The sequence below is a fragment of the Temnothorax longispinosus genome, chromosome 12, assembly GCF_030848805.1.
Source record: "Temnothorax longispinosus isolate EJ_2023e chromosome 12, Tlon_JGU_v1, whole genome shotgun sequence".
Classification (NCBI taxonomy): Eukaryota; Metazoa; Arthropoda; class Insecta; order Hymenoptera; family Formicidae; genus Temnothorax; species Temnothorax longispinosus.
Window position 1 is genome coordinate 9,004,685 of NC_092369.1, and position 19,665 is coordinate 9,024,349.

General features: G+C 40.1%; 1 protein-coding gene across 1 annotated transcript in view; it reads left to right on the top strand.

Moving 5' to 3' along the window:
• Positions 1–2,438: 2,438 nt before the first annotated feature.
• Positions 2,439–19,665, top strand: part of LOC139822919 (protein amalgam) — an 80,628-nt gene continuing 63,401 nt past the window's right edge. The window contains exon 1 of the mRNA XM_071795108.1: positions 2,439–2,576. Within this exon, the coding sequence (XP_071651209.1) occupies positions 2,504–2,576 (73 nt within the window). The 5' untranslated portion in view covers positions 2,439–2,503. The remainder of the gene's footprint in view (positions 2,577–19,665) is intronic.

The following is a 19,665-nucleotide window of genomic DNA, read 5'->3' on the forward strand; positions in this document are numbered from 1 at the left end:
TATGAACGTGGATTACTAAGATTCAAGAATTTAAAGCGCGAACGTTTATGTACACATTAATATACAATATGTACATTAGTTATCTTTTCGTTTTACGTCCATATAAACAACTTTCTTTATGCGCAAATGATTGCGCGCAAATTATATTACGGGTGAAATTCCCGTCGAGTACTCGCGCAACGTCAAATTGAAAATTTCAATCTTGTTAGGCTCACGATATTTTCTCAAGCTTCAGGAACAGAAGGAAGAGCTTCTCGGGCGCGTTCCGCCACATCCGTACCTAGGGAAATCGCATGCATGTAATAAGCGAAAACAATTGTACGTAATGGTGCTGAACCGGAGGTGCGATTCCATCAAGTGGCACGCGTGCTCGAAATAGTATCCGCGGCGAGCATGAATTATCACGCGAGCCACTTCTCCATCGCGATTCTTCGAGGGATAAATCGTTGATATAGGGATTGCGCTACGCTAAGCTCTCCGTATGCCGCAAAGGTGTCCTTCCCGATTTCGGTGTTTATTTACTGTTTAGCGCTCGCTGATCCGTTTCTCGTGCCGATAAAATACTATCGTGTGTATCGGAGCGCGCAGCGACATGCAATCATGCAAAAATAAAAATTTTCTGCCACGATCGAACGCATGGGAACTTCACGAGGAGATTTTTGCTGCATGAGCGTGCATCGCGAATCGGCTCGGCAGAAATGGTGACAAAAAAACTATATGGACATGAAAAAAAAAGCAATATTGCATACGTATCACGCTACGGGTGGTAAAGTGAACAATTCGCTGATGCATCGAAGCGTAGAAAGTTACGAGAAGCAGTGAAAACAAATGATTGTTTTCCGCAACAATGCGTCGATAAACTGCTTTGTATTTCATCGATCGTTGCTTTGTATTTGTTCTGATATTTTCGGAGTTTTAATACGATTTCTTAGTTTAATGTAGATGACACGTAAACGGCATGCAATATTTTAATGTGCATATTTCAAACAATCACATTTATCGAATGTATGAAATTAGAAGTCGCTACTTCAAGTTTGATAGAAATAGCATATTTGTCTGGAAAATAAAAAAGTTTTCCAATAACTAAATAACTATCAATTAAACTATAGCAATTAAAAATTAAAAAAAGACATCCAACCAACATCTGACACAATAGTAATATTTTTAACTCTATGTAATATAAAAATATATTCAATAAATGTATTTAAAAGTTTCTAATTAGAATAGCAAGCGTGGATCGGAAGCGATAAGTTAAATGCCATAATTGAAATCCGACGTGAAATGAATATCAAAATAGTTAAAAATTCATCCGTGCTAAACAAGAAGCAGATGCGGAGCAAAATAAGATCGTTAGAATGATTACAAGGCAATGTAATTATTGCGAAAGTAATTACCTACAAACTCGCTTTTTCTCGGCTTTTTCGACAAGCGTTCTCGTTAATCAAAGTGGACTTACAATTAGACAAGTTTTGTTTCTTGCGTACGGCTCTATATAAATTAGAAAAAAAATTTATATTAATCACAACTCCAGTAACAATCTTAATTTCGTAAAACAAATATAATTTTACATGTAATTATTTATTGCTGTAAAATTTATTTGATAAAAAAGGTTATCTATCAATTTCAAATTTAAGAAAAAGAAACTGGATATATAAGTAAAATTTCAACTGTTTTTACGTTTAGTTTTTAAATTAATTAATATAAAGTATTTGAACAATTATTTTTAAAAATGAGCGTTGAAATTTTTTTACTGAAAAGCGTGAAAGCCAATTGCATGATATTAAACTTGCATGTTATTAATTATTAAGATAGTAATAACGTGGCAAACAGTAGTAATTGATTGTCTCAAAAGCAAAACTTATCAATTCCACCTTTTAATAAATTCTTAATTTTAATATTGGAGCACATTGTTCATCAACTTTTTCTACTTTTATGGAGTCAATTAGTTTATCTTCTGAGAGGCTCAATTGTTTTCGGTAATAGACAAATCCTTTAGACATTTTGATAGATTTTGACAAGAAAAACGATTACCATATACATGCATACCTACTTCAAGAAAAGATATGCAGATATTTTCGATTCGAGGAAGTCTCAATATGTTTCAAAGTTTTTCAAGGAAGTAATAACGAGATTGTTATGTACCGTACTTCTTGCGTTCGCATGCATCTCGTGTATGTATGACTGCACGTACACTTCTCCCCTTCGCCGAACATGTGTACGTGGCGAAACGCAATTGCGTCACGTTTGCGCTTCGTCGCGTTCGAGTTTGTATCGCGTTTGATAGTAAACAGAGATATTTCCGCGTCTCCTCGCCGTGGTCCGTTCGGCTCTCACCGCGGACGACGCGGAGTCGCGTAAGTTGCAGGACGCACGGAACGAGGCAGCAGCACGCAGGCGCCCGCGTGGTTGGCGGCAAAGCGGAACCGCGTCGCCGACGGTGAGCGTCGCGGCGCCCGGCGCGTTTACTCCTCAGTTGACGTAGCCGCGTCGTCGACGTAGCAACATGCTCCCCGTTCTCGCGATCCCGGTGTTCTGCGTCGCGACATGGGTATCCGCGCTGAACGATCCGTCATCAGGTAAAAATAATTCATCCCCCCCCCCCCGGCAAGACGCACGACTTCCCCCGCACCGATTCTGCACGATCCGAATCAGCGTTACGCACTTTACGCAATTATGCAATATAACATTTCCCTCTCTCGATGAATTTCATCTTAGCCGTCCCCCGACGAGAACCGTCGCGCGATCGAAACCACTGCCAAGCTCGAAGGGCCCTCGCGATCGAGATCTTTGTGAGCGACAGGGAAAAAGGGGTAGCTCATTGCATTGTTTTTATGACTTTTCCGCACGACGTCTGCGTATTTAACCGTGCACTCTCTTTCTCACTCCCTATCTCTCTTTCTTCCTCGGGTATTTCCTCCGAGGAAATTTTACGGTCGGATTTTACGATTGCGGTTTGTTTATTACGTGGATGATAAAAGTCAGTAGGTGATTACGAGCCGGCCGTAATTTAAACGAACGAGATTGGCCACGATCGAGTCGCCTATCCCGCTGTATCGCCTCACGTCACGACGAGTCGCGTCGCGTCGCGTCGCTTTGTCGCCAGGAGCTCTGCTCCGATCCCGCGGGAACGATCGTAATGCGGTATCGCAAAGCGAGTTTATGTTATTCCATTGATCGCGATCGTGGGATACGTTGTTCGATCGTAAAATTTTCTGCGACGAGTCTGTAACCACAAACACACAACCAAGTCTCCTCGCTCAATTTTTCTTTACTGTGGCGTTGATCTTTCGAATCAACATTACTGATGTCGGAAACGAAAAATCTTTGGTTCCAAAAGTTTCCTCGCATCGATTGAAATCGCGGTCGCTAGCCAGCTAGTGTCTGCCGTAAATGGTAAACGGGAAGTAACCAAAAGTGGGTGTGAGGGTGCGCATTCAAATGGGAACGTATAGAATCGGCGTTGTGTCATCTCATTATCTGTTTTGTTCTTTCTTCCGCGCACACATCGGTCCTACTTCTTTCCCGTTCCCTCTTGGCCGCGCGCAAACCCCCCGCCGCAATCGTTCCTATGGCGAATCGTGGCAAGTATAAATTATCATAGGCGGAAGTTAGTCCAGCAAACTCCCCCTTATCCTTTTGCGTGATAATAATTACTCCTCTTTCTCGACCAGTCGGCTGGGAAATGGGTTCTTCAGCCGTCGGCTAGGACACATTCGTAGATCGCGCCGGCGATCATCCGTTTATTCGCGCCCCGGCCCGGGCGCGATTATATACTCGTACGTCTCGCGATGGCGGGACAAACGGCAGAAAATTTAAAGGGGGGTAATCGCGAGATTTCCGGACGCCCCGCCGCGGCGTGGCCACCGCCGCCGCCGCGCGTCGGCACGTGGGACGCCAGCGGGATTAGGTGCCAGTGAAATACGCCGGCGCCATTAAACGCGCCCTGCGCTGTAATCGCGCGGGCTAATGACTTAACGTCGAATTATCACGCCGTCGACCGAAGGCTCCGTAAATCCACTTGGTCTCGCTCGCCCGTTAATTGGCCGCCTCTTACCGCCCGAATTAGTCCCGCATTAGTTGCAGCAGGTCCCGGTTGACGCCGGGTCGAACGAGAGAGGCTTGACGCTTTTTAATCCGCGTTCTCGAGTCACGTCACATCGCACCTTGATAAGGCAATTCGATAAGGCCGATAACACATGCTCCTTTAAATCTAGTCGTCACGTGAGTTATTTACGCTGGAATGCCTCTCGCAAAGAGATATCGATGAAAGCCGTGCGCGCTAGAGACTGCGACTTACGATTTTTAAAATTGTTAAGTCCTCTATACACACAAATTGCAGTAGCCGTAACGTAAGACGTACCGTAAGAATTCACCAATTACGTTAAGTATTTTCGAACCGTAATACTGTCATTTTCAAGGAGACATGAGGCCAATTCGTGTGTGGAGGCCCTTACAGCCCTAATTCATGCCCGACGCGCCACGCCGGAGCGAAATTTTCATCGTGCACAAATAAAACAGACAGTCCGGATTCAAGCGTATTTTATGCATTTTGCGAATTAGCACGATTATTCGAGCACTATTCGCGTGAACATTTCTTACCAAGCATTTATTCATTTATCAATATCTCAGAATTGTCGCGGCTTTATGTTATTCTCTTTTTATGGCCGGTATTCATAGTCGAATCTTATATTTAAGACCGTCTTAAGTATGATCTTAAGATGTCATGAATCAATCACAGAGCCGTATTAGCATCTTAAGACATTACTTAAGACAGTCTTAAAATAAGATCCGACTATGAATACCAGCCTATGTATTTTTATAGATTGTGGGGCATTCGATTAAATTTGTATATCTTTGAAAGTTTTACAACCACGATTGAAACAATTAAATACTAACTTGCCCTGCTTGCAATAATACCGGTATCTTATAAAAACATATCTGAAGTTTAGTTTGTATTTCGTTATCGTAAAAATTGCTGTTTATATCACAATATTTTATTTTCGTATCCGTACGTTATGAAGATTAATAGATGAAACAAAAATATCGAAAGTACTGAGAATTTAAACAATCAGTAAAGTAGAAATTTCTTCTGCCGCTACTGTAAAATTAGATTTTTTTTATGTTACAAGCTGTTAGGCCATTCGAATTTCTTTATTATACGCAAACTATTTTTATTAAAATAAAATGGTATAAATTAATAACAAAATATTCCAGGGTTTAAATAAACTATACTTTTGAAAGCATCCTTTCAAATAGTATCATGTTTAGTATTCATGTAGTATCATTCATCTGGCCTTACCCGAAACTGTCATTGCTATTTTAAATCAATGTATCTGCGGCGTGCACTTGAAGTCATGAGAAATATCTGTTGTATTCTGCTTTTACAAGAAAAATGTGGCAAATGGTTGGCCCGATCAATTCTACAGACTTTTTTTCACGATCACATTTATCACAGTTATTAAACGCGCGACATTGTGTGTATTTAACCGTTTATTACGCCACTCTCATTCACAGTCTAAATTGATTGTACAGGTCTAATACTTCATCGTAATGCCCGAAACGACGCATGCAACGAGCAATTCGATAATGGAAAGGCTAAATTAATAGTTAAAACGAGTGCTCCTTAAAGGCGAAACGTCAATTCACGGAAGGAGCAATTTGATTTGTTAAATACATAACTCGGGTGAGCGGAACAATTACCGCACATTTCCTATTTCGAGGTGATAGCTCGACGGCGCATGATTGACGCGCAGGCTATATTTTATTCACCCTAGAAACGACTTACATCTGCTATAAGTTTCTTCTTTTGCCAACGTGCTTTTATTAATACGTACTATAATTTCTACCGAATTAACTACGCTTGACTTTTTAATGAGACTGAAATCTCTTACTTTTACCGAAATTATATTATATGATAAGAGATTATTTATATAGAAAGTCAACATCTCGATAACACAAAAGTTCTTCAATTAAATAAATCTTTTTATATAAGGGGATTTCGAGAACTTCAGTTGTGGTTAATTGTAGATATAGTCATCTAATTGAGCAGCTATTTAATTGAAGATTTAATTATAAAACCTTAATTTGAAAATTAAATTGTTGCGATAATATTATAATTTTCATATCCTTTATTATGAAAAATTCAATTAAATCTAAATAAAGGGATATATGTCTAAAAGATGAATATGAGTACGAAACGTATATGTGACATTTATTAATTTTTATCTGTTTGCTTATTTTTGTACATCGCGTATGAAATGTAATAATTCATTAAATACAAAATACAGCAGTGATCTAAGTAATGAATAATCAATATAAAAATATTGTGAGGTAGCCGAAATATGACAAAATCTCGGAGTGTGTATTACAGAGTCTTCAAGGGATCCGACAGATTCTCAGCGCAGTGAAATAGTCTTTGCTAATAGCATATCGCGCCAAGCAATTAATTGCGGGAGTCTGTGATTGGTAAATTGTGTGATATTTGCCAGTGTGATTTTGCATTTGATTGCACCTAATTCGCAAACAGCAAACCACTGTCGACACACCCCCGTGTGTTTGTACGCAGAATCGGTATTAAACTGGCAATTCCGTGCCTCGCGCTTCGAAATCTCGTAGTAGCGAAATACGAACGCGTACGTTAGATAAATATGCGCGCAGGCAACACATGTAATAATATATATATATATATATATATATATATATATATATATATATATATATATGTGTATGTATATATATGTACATGCTTTTGCACACTCTATCTTCAGTACGTGTGCGGTTCTCAGTTTTGTTTTTCCGTTCCACGCACCGCTATTTCTCATGCACCTACCTTTGGCATGAGCAAAGAGGAATGTATAATGACACGTGCGCGCGGTCCACTGCACCAAAGTGCATCAACGCTATTCGCTTACGATGGAAGCTTTCTAAAGACGATAAGCTGCGAATTATGTTTCTCCTATTTCTGATCTTAAAATGTATTTTCCACCCTTTTCATTTACGATTATGAATTGTATAATATGTATTAGGATTGAATATTATACGTACAGAATATTTTTAACTTGTCACCGAAAAAAATAATACAGTTTAACCTTTATGAGGTGTCTTCGTTTTTCAGAAAATAATACGACGCTTCGTGACGTATTACATAGTATATGCATACTGAAATAGTATTTTTATTACGAGACTATAAAAGTTTATCTTAAATTTCAACAAGTAAGTTTTGGCGTATAAAGCCTTTTAATTATTTTATCCTCGTCTAGCTCGCCATTAAAGTTGAGTGGGGTACTTATCGAGGACGGTATTATTTTTGAAGCTGCTTAACTTTTGCGACTTATCATATTTTAATGCTATTATTAAATGAAGCTTTATTCAAATTGTGGAGTAATATGTGAACTTCTTGGATCCTATATATGTTCCAGCTTTTATATGTTATACAAAATTCGATCACATTTTTCATTAAGTATAATCACGGCAAGTAATAGGCGTTTTACAAGTATACAGATGTATGTGAAGCCAACTATTAAAAACACTAACATTCTAATGCGATTTTTTAAATGTTTCGTAGATGCATGTGCTAAGAACGTAGAGACAATGCGATGGTAAGATATGCAGCGCCCGGGAAACTCATTAGGATAGAGAGCAGCGATATGTTTATGCATTCGGTGCATCGTGATATATCGAGGGCGACTTCAAAGTACAGTTCACAATTAGCTCGGTGCTATCGCGAAATTAATTTCTTTCACGCCCTTGGCGTAGGTGTATGTACAACACGAGCGCGCTTTCACTCCTAAGCTAACGACTTAAATAAGCCATTGGATGATAAAATCTTTATGCGTCTAACAGTGATATTATCAAGCTTATAATAAAAAAAATTGGTTCACAGATTTACCCCGCCCGCTTTTCTCTTTATATAAAATAATATTAGAAATTTAAAGATAATAATCTATGTATAATTATTATTCAATATTAATTAATTAATTTTTATTCAATACATCTTTCGATCTTACTCGAGATTTGTGTACAAAAATATCAATTTTTGCCGAAAGAAATGTCTTCCTTTATACGTATAATGTAGGACGAAAATTAGCTAGGTAGATATAAACAGTGAGGTATGCGCGAGAGAATTGAAGACTTACTCTGTTCCATAAACTCGCATGGGAGTTAGCTTCACAGAGAACCGACGGGGGGTTAAGCGAAACGTTTTCTCGCGGCAAGAATGGAATTGTTAAACAGCGTTTCCGTGCTTGCATGTGCATGTCCCTCCGCGAGAATGCAGGCTAGACACCTGCGAGGTGATACGATCTCACGACGGGGTCGAGTGGGACACGGCCGCGTAAATTATGGCGGCGTTTTGAGTTCGCTACTGCGAATTCAGCTAACGACCTTTTAACTTCTCGCAGCGGCGGATCTGCCCGCGTGTTGCGACGCGAGAGGGTGCTTTTCGACGATGACGATGACGACGACGACGACGACGACGAAACGAATTGCACGCACCGCTCCGCTATTGGCTCTCTGTATTTGTCTCCTTCTAATTGTCACGCAAACGGCCATTGCGCGCATATATCGGCCGCATGCTTGTCCTCCTACGATCGACCCGATGTGCCGGGGAACACGGACGAAATTGGATCATTTCATCGGACAGACGAAAAAAACGCGCAGCGTGTTAACAGTAACGTTATTGGGAATCTGGCGAAGCGAACGTTGTCATCGATTTTAATTCAATTTTACGGTTTCGCGACCTTTACGAATGCCTGTTATCGTGATCACCGGTTTTACCATACCTTCGTAACGATGTTTATAACAATATGTCGCCAATCGGATATATACGCACATCTTTGTTAACAATCTCACGTATTTCTTATTGGCAATTTTGTAAAACTACACGCTTGATGCAGTATATGCTCTCGTTATGTATATATTACCGATTTATCTTGCATATATGTAATGTATAAAATCTGAAATAAGCTTATATAGACCATATTTATATATTGAATATTTTTATTTAAAATGTTCGTTAAATGTCTATCTAAATATTTAAATAAGATTGTTAATGTAACTTCGAGACATATGTGATTCGAGATATTATTAGAGCGAAAACAGGCAATATCTTTAGATCAGATTGATTGAATTATTATGAAAAATTGATTTGCATTTGTTATTATGAAAAATTATTTCTGAAACATGTATTTAAATAGGTATTTCTGAAATATGATGCCACAAAAGTTAATATCGCAACACTTAACATAGATGCAATTATTATGCAATTGATATGCTATAAATGAAAATACAGTATCTATTTAAATATTTTTGATATATATACGACATCACAAAAGTTAATATTACAACAATTAACGTAGATGTATTTATTTGAAATGTTATAAATAGAGATACAGTATCGAATCAAGGTGTTTTAGATATAATGTGTAGCAAGAACGCGAAATTTCACGATTAAAATCAATTCGAAAGTCAATATGACTTTTATGTTGACTCGCAAGCTTCTGATTTTCCTCTGGCAAACATAATAGATATATTGCGGACGTTAACTGCAATCTGATTGCTTACAAGCTTAATGTTGCAGATTTTTTCCCCCCCATATCTTTCCCCTTATCTTTTTTTCAATGACGTGTTCCGAGTCAGATATGTGTAATTCTTCATCCTCTTTAGATCATGCTAAGGATTTGCGCGTTGCAAAAGTTTCATGGCTAATTAGCAATGATGTATCGCAGGGCAACGCTAACGACGTTCGTCGAAGAAAAAAAGAGCATTTATCATTGCCGCATTTCAGCGCCGGCCTACGACATAATATCGCTTCCATAATTCTGACACTGCACTGTTTTTTCCTTTCTCACAACTATATGTGATTTTCGTATCAGAGAAAATGTCATGGCTGATCTATAATGAACATTAGTTACACTTTTTCGTTGTCCTGTTTTGATTATTTTTCATATTTAAGTATTACATTTTGATATAGTTTTCTACGGCAGATTTATCTCGAGTTACTCTACACATTAAATCTGCAATGATTTAATAAATTTTAAAAATGATATTTTATGAAGTGAACATGTATTACTTCCTTCAGAATATATGAGTTTAATATTAAGCGATAAAATTTAATTTACCTTAAAAAAATTTTTTTATGAGAAAGATTTATTTAATTTGTTAAAATTTGTGGTTTTTTGCATACATATACACCATCGTATATAAAAATTATTAATATTGTAATATTTTTATCATGCAAAAAATTTACTTTAAAGTAGCTCAAAAATTCATATTTATTGTGAAAATAAATCCGAGAGATTTTAGTCAGCTTGCTTATTTATTTTACGTACCTTTTTATGTTAATTAACGTTTCATATGCAAATGCAAACATTTATTTGAAATAAATAGTTGTATGATGCTTATTATTATTACATTTTATAGTGACAATTACAAGATGTTATAAAATAATGAGAATTTTGATATAAATATACTATTTCTTAAATAAATATTTCATTACTTTCGTTATTTGAATCTTATCGTTGTCTTAATGAAATCTTCTTACAAATGCGATTTAATTCCTTTTGGTATAAATATCTTTCATGTCATAAGTACACGAAGAGTCAGAATTTTCCACCCAAAAAAGATTAAATTTCTTAAATTACATCTTAAAACAGAAACATCTGAAAAAAAAAAATTATTCTTAAATAACACAATATGTCGTTAGCGCAAGTAAATAGAATACTTCAGAAATGGATATAAAAATTGCCGATGGCAATTGTATTTTTCTCTGCTTTATTCAAAGATCTCATTAACAACAAAGCCATTGTACTAACTGTGACCCTTATTACTAATTAACAAAACATTAATAACTATATATCATATATCACGCAAATTTATCGCTTGTCTGAACTGAACTCGTCTTCGTGCTCCCGCAGCGTGGTAACTCTTTCGCGAATTAACAATCGTAAATTAACGATCCACCCAGAGAGAGATCTTGACAAATATATCTCTCTTCTTTCTCTCTCTTTCTCTCTCTCCCTCTTTCTCTCTCGCGCGCGCTCAACCGCATTCGCCATCGCTCCTTCTCGCGCGCAATCAATCACTTTATTTCGTAGGCTGCTCGATGAAAAATCACCGAGGTCGCAATAAATCACAAAACCGAGTTATGAAAGATCCACACGCGCGCGCTCGGCCACCGACCGAGACGGGCGCGTGATCGCGATAGCTTTCGAAAGCGCGCACACGATCGTGATCCGGATCGCTCGAATTTTTTTTTCACAAAGTTGCATTTTTCGGGCACGGGCGATAGAATAACGCTCGCGTAACCGGGTGCGCATCTCTTTACGGTTCTTTTAGTGTCAATAAAAAAAAAACTCGTCCGCACACCCCTGTCCGGCGTGTCAAAGTTTGTGTATGTATGTCTCGAATACGCGCCGTTTGAGAGATGATCGAGATGCGGACACAACTTTCACGACGCTGCGCCGCACATTTACGCCCGAGCGGACTTCAACTGTATATATCCTCGTCGTCCGCGTCGGCGAGTTATTCCCCAAATTGTTGTTGCCCGAGCGCGGACTCGAACTTGCTCGAACCGGCGGCGTTGATTCCGAGTGAGGGGTTCGCCTTTATGCTCGCGTTACGACCGGTTTGACAATTCGCGCGGATCCTAATGACCGCGTGCCCCACGGTTTCCGTTTGCAAATGAATTTATTTGCCGGCGCGCTGTTTAGACAACGACCGAGAGGGGTAAGACGGGTAAGAGGAGTAGGACGGGTAAGACCTTGTTTTCCTCGACATTTTACACTAACGCCGCCGCTGTTTACGCGTCTTCCGCGACGTGAGTCTCTCGCGCGCTTTAGTCACGGCGCATTACACCCTTTGGCGCGTAGGGGAGGCGTTCGAATGAAGAACACTCGATTATTCATTCCTAACGCGCGCGGGCGCGCGTGTCACGGCGACGCGGTGTCGCATCTTAAGAAAGTTACGCGCGTGAGGAGTGTTTTTACAAGTGGGTCGGCGCGGGGCAAAAGCGTCCGTGATAATTGCTCATCCAAACACGATGACTATTTAAACAAAGACCATACCGCGCGTTCCTTCCCGAGTTTACTCGACCCAGTTCTATTGTCTCCCTCTTCCCTGCCCAGATCATAGGATTTCGAACGACAGTTCAGCAGAATCGAAGATTATCTTGAGCACGGAATGACTCCGTTCACGATCGCGGCGCACGATAGAGTCCGCTATCACTCCCCCGGAACCGTTACGCGGAAAGTGGAATCGCTCGCCGCCGCCGTAAGCCGGTGGAGGTCTGGTTTTCCAGCGTGTCGGCGGACAAGCGGTGGTAGAATCGGGGTATCCAATTAACGGCACTCTTCTTGGGCGAGTGTTTAACCTCGAGTAAAGGCTGAAAACCCGCTGAAATACGAAATTCTCGTGGCCCGATTAACCCCGCTGCGCCGCGAAATCAATGAGTAACGGCGGGAAGAAAGGTGAGCAAACGGGTGGGCGAGCTATTGGGCCGAGAGGGGCAGGGGGGAGGGAGGAGGGAGGACTATATAACCACCCATTATCAACCTCATTAAAGGTACCTACTTGCCCTCCGTGGTCGCTCACCCGACTTGGGCTAAACTCTTCACTACTGCCGAGGCTGCCCGCCAATTCATTCCCGAATCTCGTTATGCGCGCGCGCAAGTCCGACACGCCAAGTATTTTACAGTCAGTTATTTAACCCCAATTAATTAGTGTTCTATCCCCGTGCCGCCGCAACTTTTCCCCTAGCTACACTCACGCCCGCGCTTGGAGCAATCGTTATGTTCTCGCCGGCGTGCCGTCCGTATCAGGCTACTTCGTTACAGATTATCACTCCAACGCTCGCGAACGGTCTCGCACCTGGTTTATTTTTGTTCCACTTGTCTGTAGATTTCCGGCGCTATCATATTTCACTGCGGCTAATCGTCGAATGTACTCGTCGCCCTCGACGACGCGACGACGAATGTTGGCGGCAGTATAGACAGTAAGCTGGATTCTTTAATTTTCTCTTAATTGCTTGTTTAATCATGCTTATCTTTTTAAAAAGAAGTCTCTGTGCCAGATAATTAAAAGTTTTTATCATTTCTGATAGTCGTAAAAAAAAGAGAACAATTTATATTAAATATAATTTTATTTATCGAAGATTTTCATTTAAGTCAACGATCTTTTCTTGGTTATAAACATTTCTTCTTTCCATTAAAAATCCTTATTTTTGAAACAGAAGAAAGTTCTTATGGTTAGATTATAGTAGCTCCTTGTCATTCCTAAATACCTTTCCACGCAGATTATTATTATTAAGGACCAGAAATAAATGATAATCTAGAAAGATGACCGAATAAGGTGGCTCATATAAAGTCTCCCATTCAAGTTGGATTATCTCCAACTTTGGTGATTACCTCTAACTATATGAATGAGTTATCCTAAAGAAACAGTATTCCTTTACGATAGACTACTTTCGTACTTCTTCCTCTTTTATGCTTATATTCCAGTAACATTTTGATAAAATTGAGCAGTTCAAAATAGACAATTCTACATTATAAAACCGTTTGTCTTACTTCAGAATTTAAAAATCATCTTAATCTAACTTCTGCTTGACTCTGAAAAATCGATAGATATTAAATAATTGAGTATAATTATTTCACAGGGCTTGAGCTTCATTTATTCGTATTTAGGTTATCCTTTGTAAACTCTAAACTAATTCATTTGAGATGTGTTTGAAACTACCTGGTCATATTGCAGGAAACACAGATGACCGTTATGTTAGAATTATTGTCGTCTGCGTTAACAAAACGTCGGCGACATTAACGTAAATTACATCTTTGGTATGACGGTCTATTGTCGTACACTCGTAATTAACTCGATCCAACTAGTTTCTTTTGTGGTCGATAAATTAGTACGTCCTCGTAACTTTGAAAATCAACGGAGATCTGCCAACGCAGAGAGTCTCACATTTGCTTGTACCGAGCGCGTTTGTGTACAAGCCGTCGCCTCGATCGATCACGTTCCGTTTTCTATCTTTGACTACAACGAACGTACGAACGGTTTCCGTTAACGAAGCAAGACAGATTACATAGTAACCCAGCGTACGAAGCATTTTTTTTACGTCAAAAGCGCAGATAATGAAAAAATAAGGTTTTCTCCCCGATCAGCTCTTTAAAAACCTGATTGCCCAAAAGATTTCGATGCATGTGCATGTGTGTGCGCGCGCGCGCTTATCGACTTCGCTACTCTCATACTCTCTATCGTATTCCTCGACTCACTCGCTTCTCTTTGGTACTCCTTGAATCGTTTCTCGCGTTACGCTCCTAACTCTTCTGCACTTCGCGCGCGCGCGCGACTTTACGACATCTCGGGAAGTCGGGTTCTCTCCTTTTTCCCTCGCTGCCAATGCCCCATATATTTCGGGCATCGCCCCTTCTCTTCGCTCCGTGCTATTTGATTATCGTCATGAAACTCACCCGGCTATCTCCCGAAACGCCCGCTCGCGTTTTCTTATTTCTCTCCCTGCGAACGTATGTGGCACTCGAGTCTGAACGGTGTCTCTCGCAAATAATCGCAGCCGGCGTTTTCTTCGATCTCGCCCGACCGGCTTCACTTCACGATATCCTCGCCCCATTTAATCCTTCGCGATATCCCTGGCCGTACGTGCCACAGAGCATACGTACATAACATATACCTATATATGTATATATGTAGTATAAAACTGCCATCCGTGGCTGCCGGCTCCGTCGTTTGGAAATCGAGACGCGCGCGCTACTGAAAGTCGCGCGAAGCGTCGCGGTCGTTAGCAGGATTCCGGAAGTTTATTCGCGAGAGCGTTCCGTGCGGTCGATTTTTTTCGCGTTTTTCCTCCCCCCTCCCCTCAGGACAGTAAAGCTCTCGGAGTGCCCGCGCGCAGTAGCGAGTGAAGTGTCGACAGTTACTTTTTATACAGCGACAGAGTAGACAATACTTTTTATACAGGGACTGTCGGTGGTTTACACCGTCCGGTTAACGTAGATGCAGCCGTTAAAAGCCGTTATTTCGTATCTTCTCCTGGAGATGAGAAATTGCCTTGCAAAGTCCTACTTTTTCTAAGGATTAGCACGCATGTCGTTCGCGCGAGACGACGACCTCTCACCATATTGTCCTGCTGCAAGTTACTCGGGTTTACGTCACGAAGCGCGTCACTCTAAATTCTACGGCGGCGCGGCGGTCGTGTCTTGGTGTGTACCTTTCCTTTATTTCTTTGGGGGAAAAAAAAGGACGACAAGAGTCCGACCGGAAACGCCTCAACGTTGTGGACGTTTAATATCCTGGCTTAATATTACAGGGGGGGGGGAAGAAGGTCTTTGTCTTCTTCTCCCATTCTGATTGGTCCACCCGTTCTACTTTACGATCCACCGCAGCTGGCCACAGCTCGTTCTTCAGCGGCAGCTTGGTGTCCCGCGAACGATCGAAATCCCATTTTCCACTGTCACAGACCGTCCACTTTTTCTTGAAACGAGATTTCTGGGCTTGCGAGAGCGCCGTTCTCGTCCTTAAAGTCTAATTTCGCTTGGATATTATGCGACATCGTATTAACAGACGATATCCGCCGGATTTCAATTTGCCGTAAAGGGAAACAATTTATTTCTCTCGGAAAATTTATATACGCATATATATATTCTAAATGGTTCTTTCAGTTACCTATCGAACGTTTCCTGTTTTTACTTAACTGCTCGTTTAAATATTTTATTGCATATTATTGTATAATACTGTATATCTGTCAAGCGAAAAGATAAAATTAATACGAGATAAACTTTATGATCATTTTCTCGTGAAACTCAATAGAATCACTCGAAAACACGTTTAAACACGATTGTTAAAATCACTTTCAGAAGTAATAGAAATTCGAAATAGTCGTTTTAACGGGAATTACATTAAATCGTATTGTACGTCGTCGTCCTGTAAATTAATTAAACTTTGGTTACATTACAGGGAATCTCATGTTTCTTCTTATAAAAGAGACGTGTATTATGTATCTCAATTAGACATATTATTTCGGAAACGGAGCATGCAAGTGACTTATTCGTGAATAGTAGGATACTATTGTTACGCGAAAAGCGACTATTCTCGCGTATAACCGCGGTTAATTGCCAAACACTGCTACAAATGCGACATTTGTTCAGCTCCAAATCTGAATTTGCTCACGCTTTTATGGCGCGCGCGAATAATTAATATTATAGTAACCTGCACACATATAACACAATCGAATTCCTTCGGGTATCCACCGTTTGATTCATCATTGTTACCCTTCCAGTGCAATCGCATGTTTTATCCATCATGTCAAGTGTCCTTCACGGATAATTAAAAATTATCCGCGAGGAGAGAAAGCGAAATCGTCTATTTCACGTGTTTACTCGGCGCGCTTAACCGCAAACGTTATCAACGTTATAATGAAAATGAAGGTTGGTCATGTTCTTTAAAGCAGAAATAGACGTGTCGAAGTGAAACAGTCGGGCGAAGTTATCACGGTTCCCATTGCTCGCCAATTTAACTCGTCGGTCATTCACGCAGATCTGTTCCGGCCGATTCTTCGTTCTTACGAGAGGTCGCGCGGGCCACGTGCACTGTGCACTCTCTCTCGCCAAAGCGATCGAAAACCCATTTACACCGTGTCACCGTCGGCCGTTTCTCCTGGAGGGCAAGACGAGCGTTTCCAGGAGGATGGCGAATAGGAACGTTGGACATGCCTAGTGCCTTGATGTACCGCAGTAGTCCGTTCCTCGAGTGCCTGTTCGTACGCGACTTGTCACTGATTTGCGTACGTTCAAAGGGCAGGATCTGCGTGCTCGTACCGTCTAATGGGATCCTTTGTGCGAGCATGCGACTGTCGGCCGCAATACATCTGCACGCTCGTGTAATGCGTTGCACACACCTACGGGTAACTCGTTACCTGCGTTACTCGCAGTGCGTAAAATCGCGTCTTGTGATGTTGAACATCCTTGTGAGGCTCCTTCTTTGTCACACTTAAAATATGCTTAACAGTACTTACAGATTAAAGATAAAAATTGCCCGACGAGCTCGATTTGGTGGGAAATCGTTGGTTTCAGTGACGACGTCGTTCGGCCCTGAACATTCGCGTTTAAAATTTCATTTAATTATTAATTAATATCAATGACTTTATATAGAGAAAAATCGTATGATAAATATGATTATCGATTACTAAGTTTAAATAGGATTTAATTAGGATTAAATTTATCGACATATTTATATGGATAATGACATATTGGGAATTATATAATGATTAGCTGTGCATCGACATTATTAATCCCTTATATTTTTACGACCGTTTTTAACGGAAGTCAAGAACATAGATTTGAACAGTATCATGCATGATATTATGGCCAACATTGGTATGTTATCAATCTTTGATACAAAGTCACGAGAGCATGAACGTATATATAAGATTCTGACTTGCTGAGGGGGTGCAGATGGGGCGCAAAAAAAAAAAAAGAAAACGGCAGGTGCGCGCACGTATGGAAACCGTAGAGAACTCGATGAAATAACCGGAACGTCTGCGTGGCGCCAGCCAGATCCACGTGACGGCATCAAGTTTTCATTCGGTGCGAGATCGCGTGTCACAAATTACCGGTATCGCGGCCTCCCCCCGCGCCGGCTCGCCAAATCGATTTTCGTTGGACGTTCGGATTTCCCTCGGTCGCCACGCGGGCTGCTGGCTCATCCGTACCGGTGCGCAATGCGCGCAGGTGCCCTTCCGCCGATGATGGTAAGCCAAACAATGGACGCCTAAAATACACGCTGCTCGAAGTTCATTCGCGATCGTGGAAATTAAAAGATAGACGTGCCTCGCGCACGATACAGCAAAGTTCAATTCGCGCATGTTGACGTACGTTAACGGAACTTTTACAAAATGCGAGCCATATGACGGGTGAATTTCCAGAACCTTCTGCTTTCAATAATATTTCGATACAAGAGAGATAATTTCGGCGAATCTCACATTACCGTGAATTTCTATTTAAATTCCTCTTTTATGCAATTTATGGATAAATAGTGCAATGCGAAGGTGTGTTCCAAATAATTTATTTAAATTGCGAAAAATAAGTAATTTTTTTAATTTTAACGGAAAAATGTCGCTACATAAACGATGTAATTTATTTTTCATTCAGAGAAAATTTTAAATACTTTTTTTATGTTTTTCTTAAAATTTATAAATTGCAATTTATTCTGATAATAAAATGCACAATTTATAAAACATATCTTTACGCTCGAACAATGCTTTTATCAATTAGAGATTATAATTTAATTAGATTTTAAATAGTTGTGTCTAAAGTTGTTGTAATGTCTCGCAGAGAGTCCGATGAATTAGATTCAATCCCCTATCATTTTAGCCAAACTTTCGTCATAACTTTCATTTATCTTCGCGACCGTGATTTCACGCAAGTGAAATCACAGTAAGTTTAATCTGGCAAAAACACTGTCCGAGCGTCGCGTAATTACAACTCATTTTGTTTCATTATTTAAATAAACTTATCTGCAGATATAATCTGACCATATTAAAGTGCTTTGATTCATAAAAGATAAAATTAATTCGATACATAATATGGTCATTCATAGAAATAAGCTTTATATAGTCGGATTGGATGTTTGTCCCTAATCTCAATTATTTTATACTTTCTGCAAATAATTATTATATAAATAATTTTACAAAACTTTAAAGTTATTAAAGGTTTCATTAAATCTTTATAGTTATTAAAATTTTCTTAATTTGATAAATAACCTAAATATTATTTTCCGTATACGAAACCGGTACTGGTGCGATGAGAAAGATACTTAAAGATGTAAAAAGTAACAAATCTCTCCTACACTCACAAGATTATTTGTTAAGATATGTAAATAAGAGTCGACAATACTTGCACGGCGCGAAGCATAAATACCTGTTAATTGTTATGCACCGATGAACAAAATTTTTCTCCGGAGGACATTTTTCCCAGGGCAAAATTCTCAAGGCGAAAAGGATGCGGCGCTGAACGAGTTTTCCTCGCTCCACCTGTTTCCGCAAACTATCTTACCTATTCCGCCGTGGATATAGAAGACACGCTGTCGCTAAATTGTGTTTTAAGCTCAAACTTTACGCCGTTCTCCAACCTGGGATCTTACAGTACCGTTATCCGTGCTAAGTGCGCCGCCAGGATGTTCCCCTTTACAAATCCGGGACCGGGTGACATCGTACTTATACACACGTATACATAAACGTTTGGCGGGGCATATACACAAGCGTCGGAGCGCGCGGACGTTTCTTTGGCGGCGTGACGCGCGCGGGTATCTGCAGTAATGAGATGCATTAAGTTTCAGTATAGTTCTCCGGCGTGGCGATTAATTATTATTCATATCTACATTACGTCGACGCTTTGACGGTCCCATACATCAATACGTAAATTGGATATTCAGATGTGACCATATTTTGTTACGGATGCACTTTGCAAGCTAATTGCTAATTAAGCTATATTTCACGCGGGTAAGGATATTCGTTCGACCGTGCATGTAATTTCATTGCGCCACACCGCGCATCGTAAATTTTTAACCTGACCGATATTCTAAAAACAGATAGACATTTGTCTTCGTTATTTAACGATTCTTCGAGTGACGCAGTTTTAATAGAAATTATGTTAGTATCTA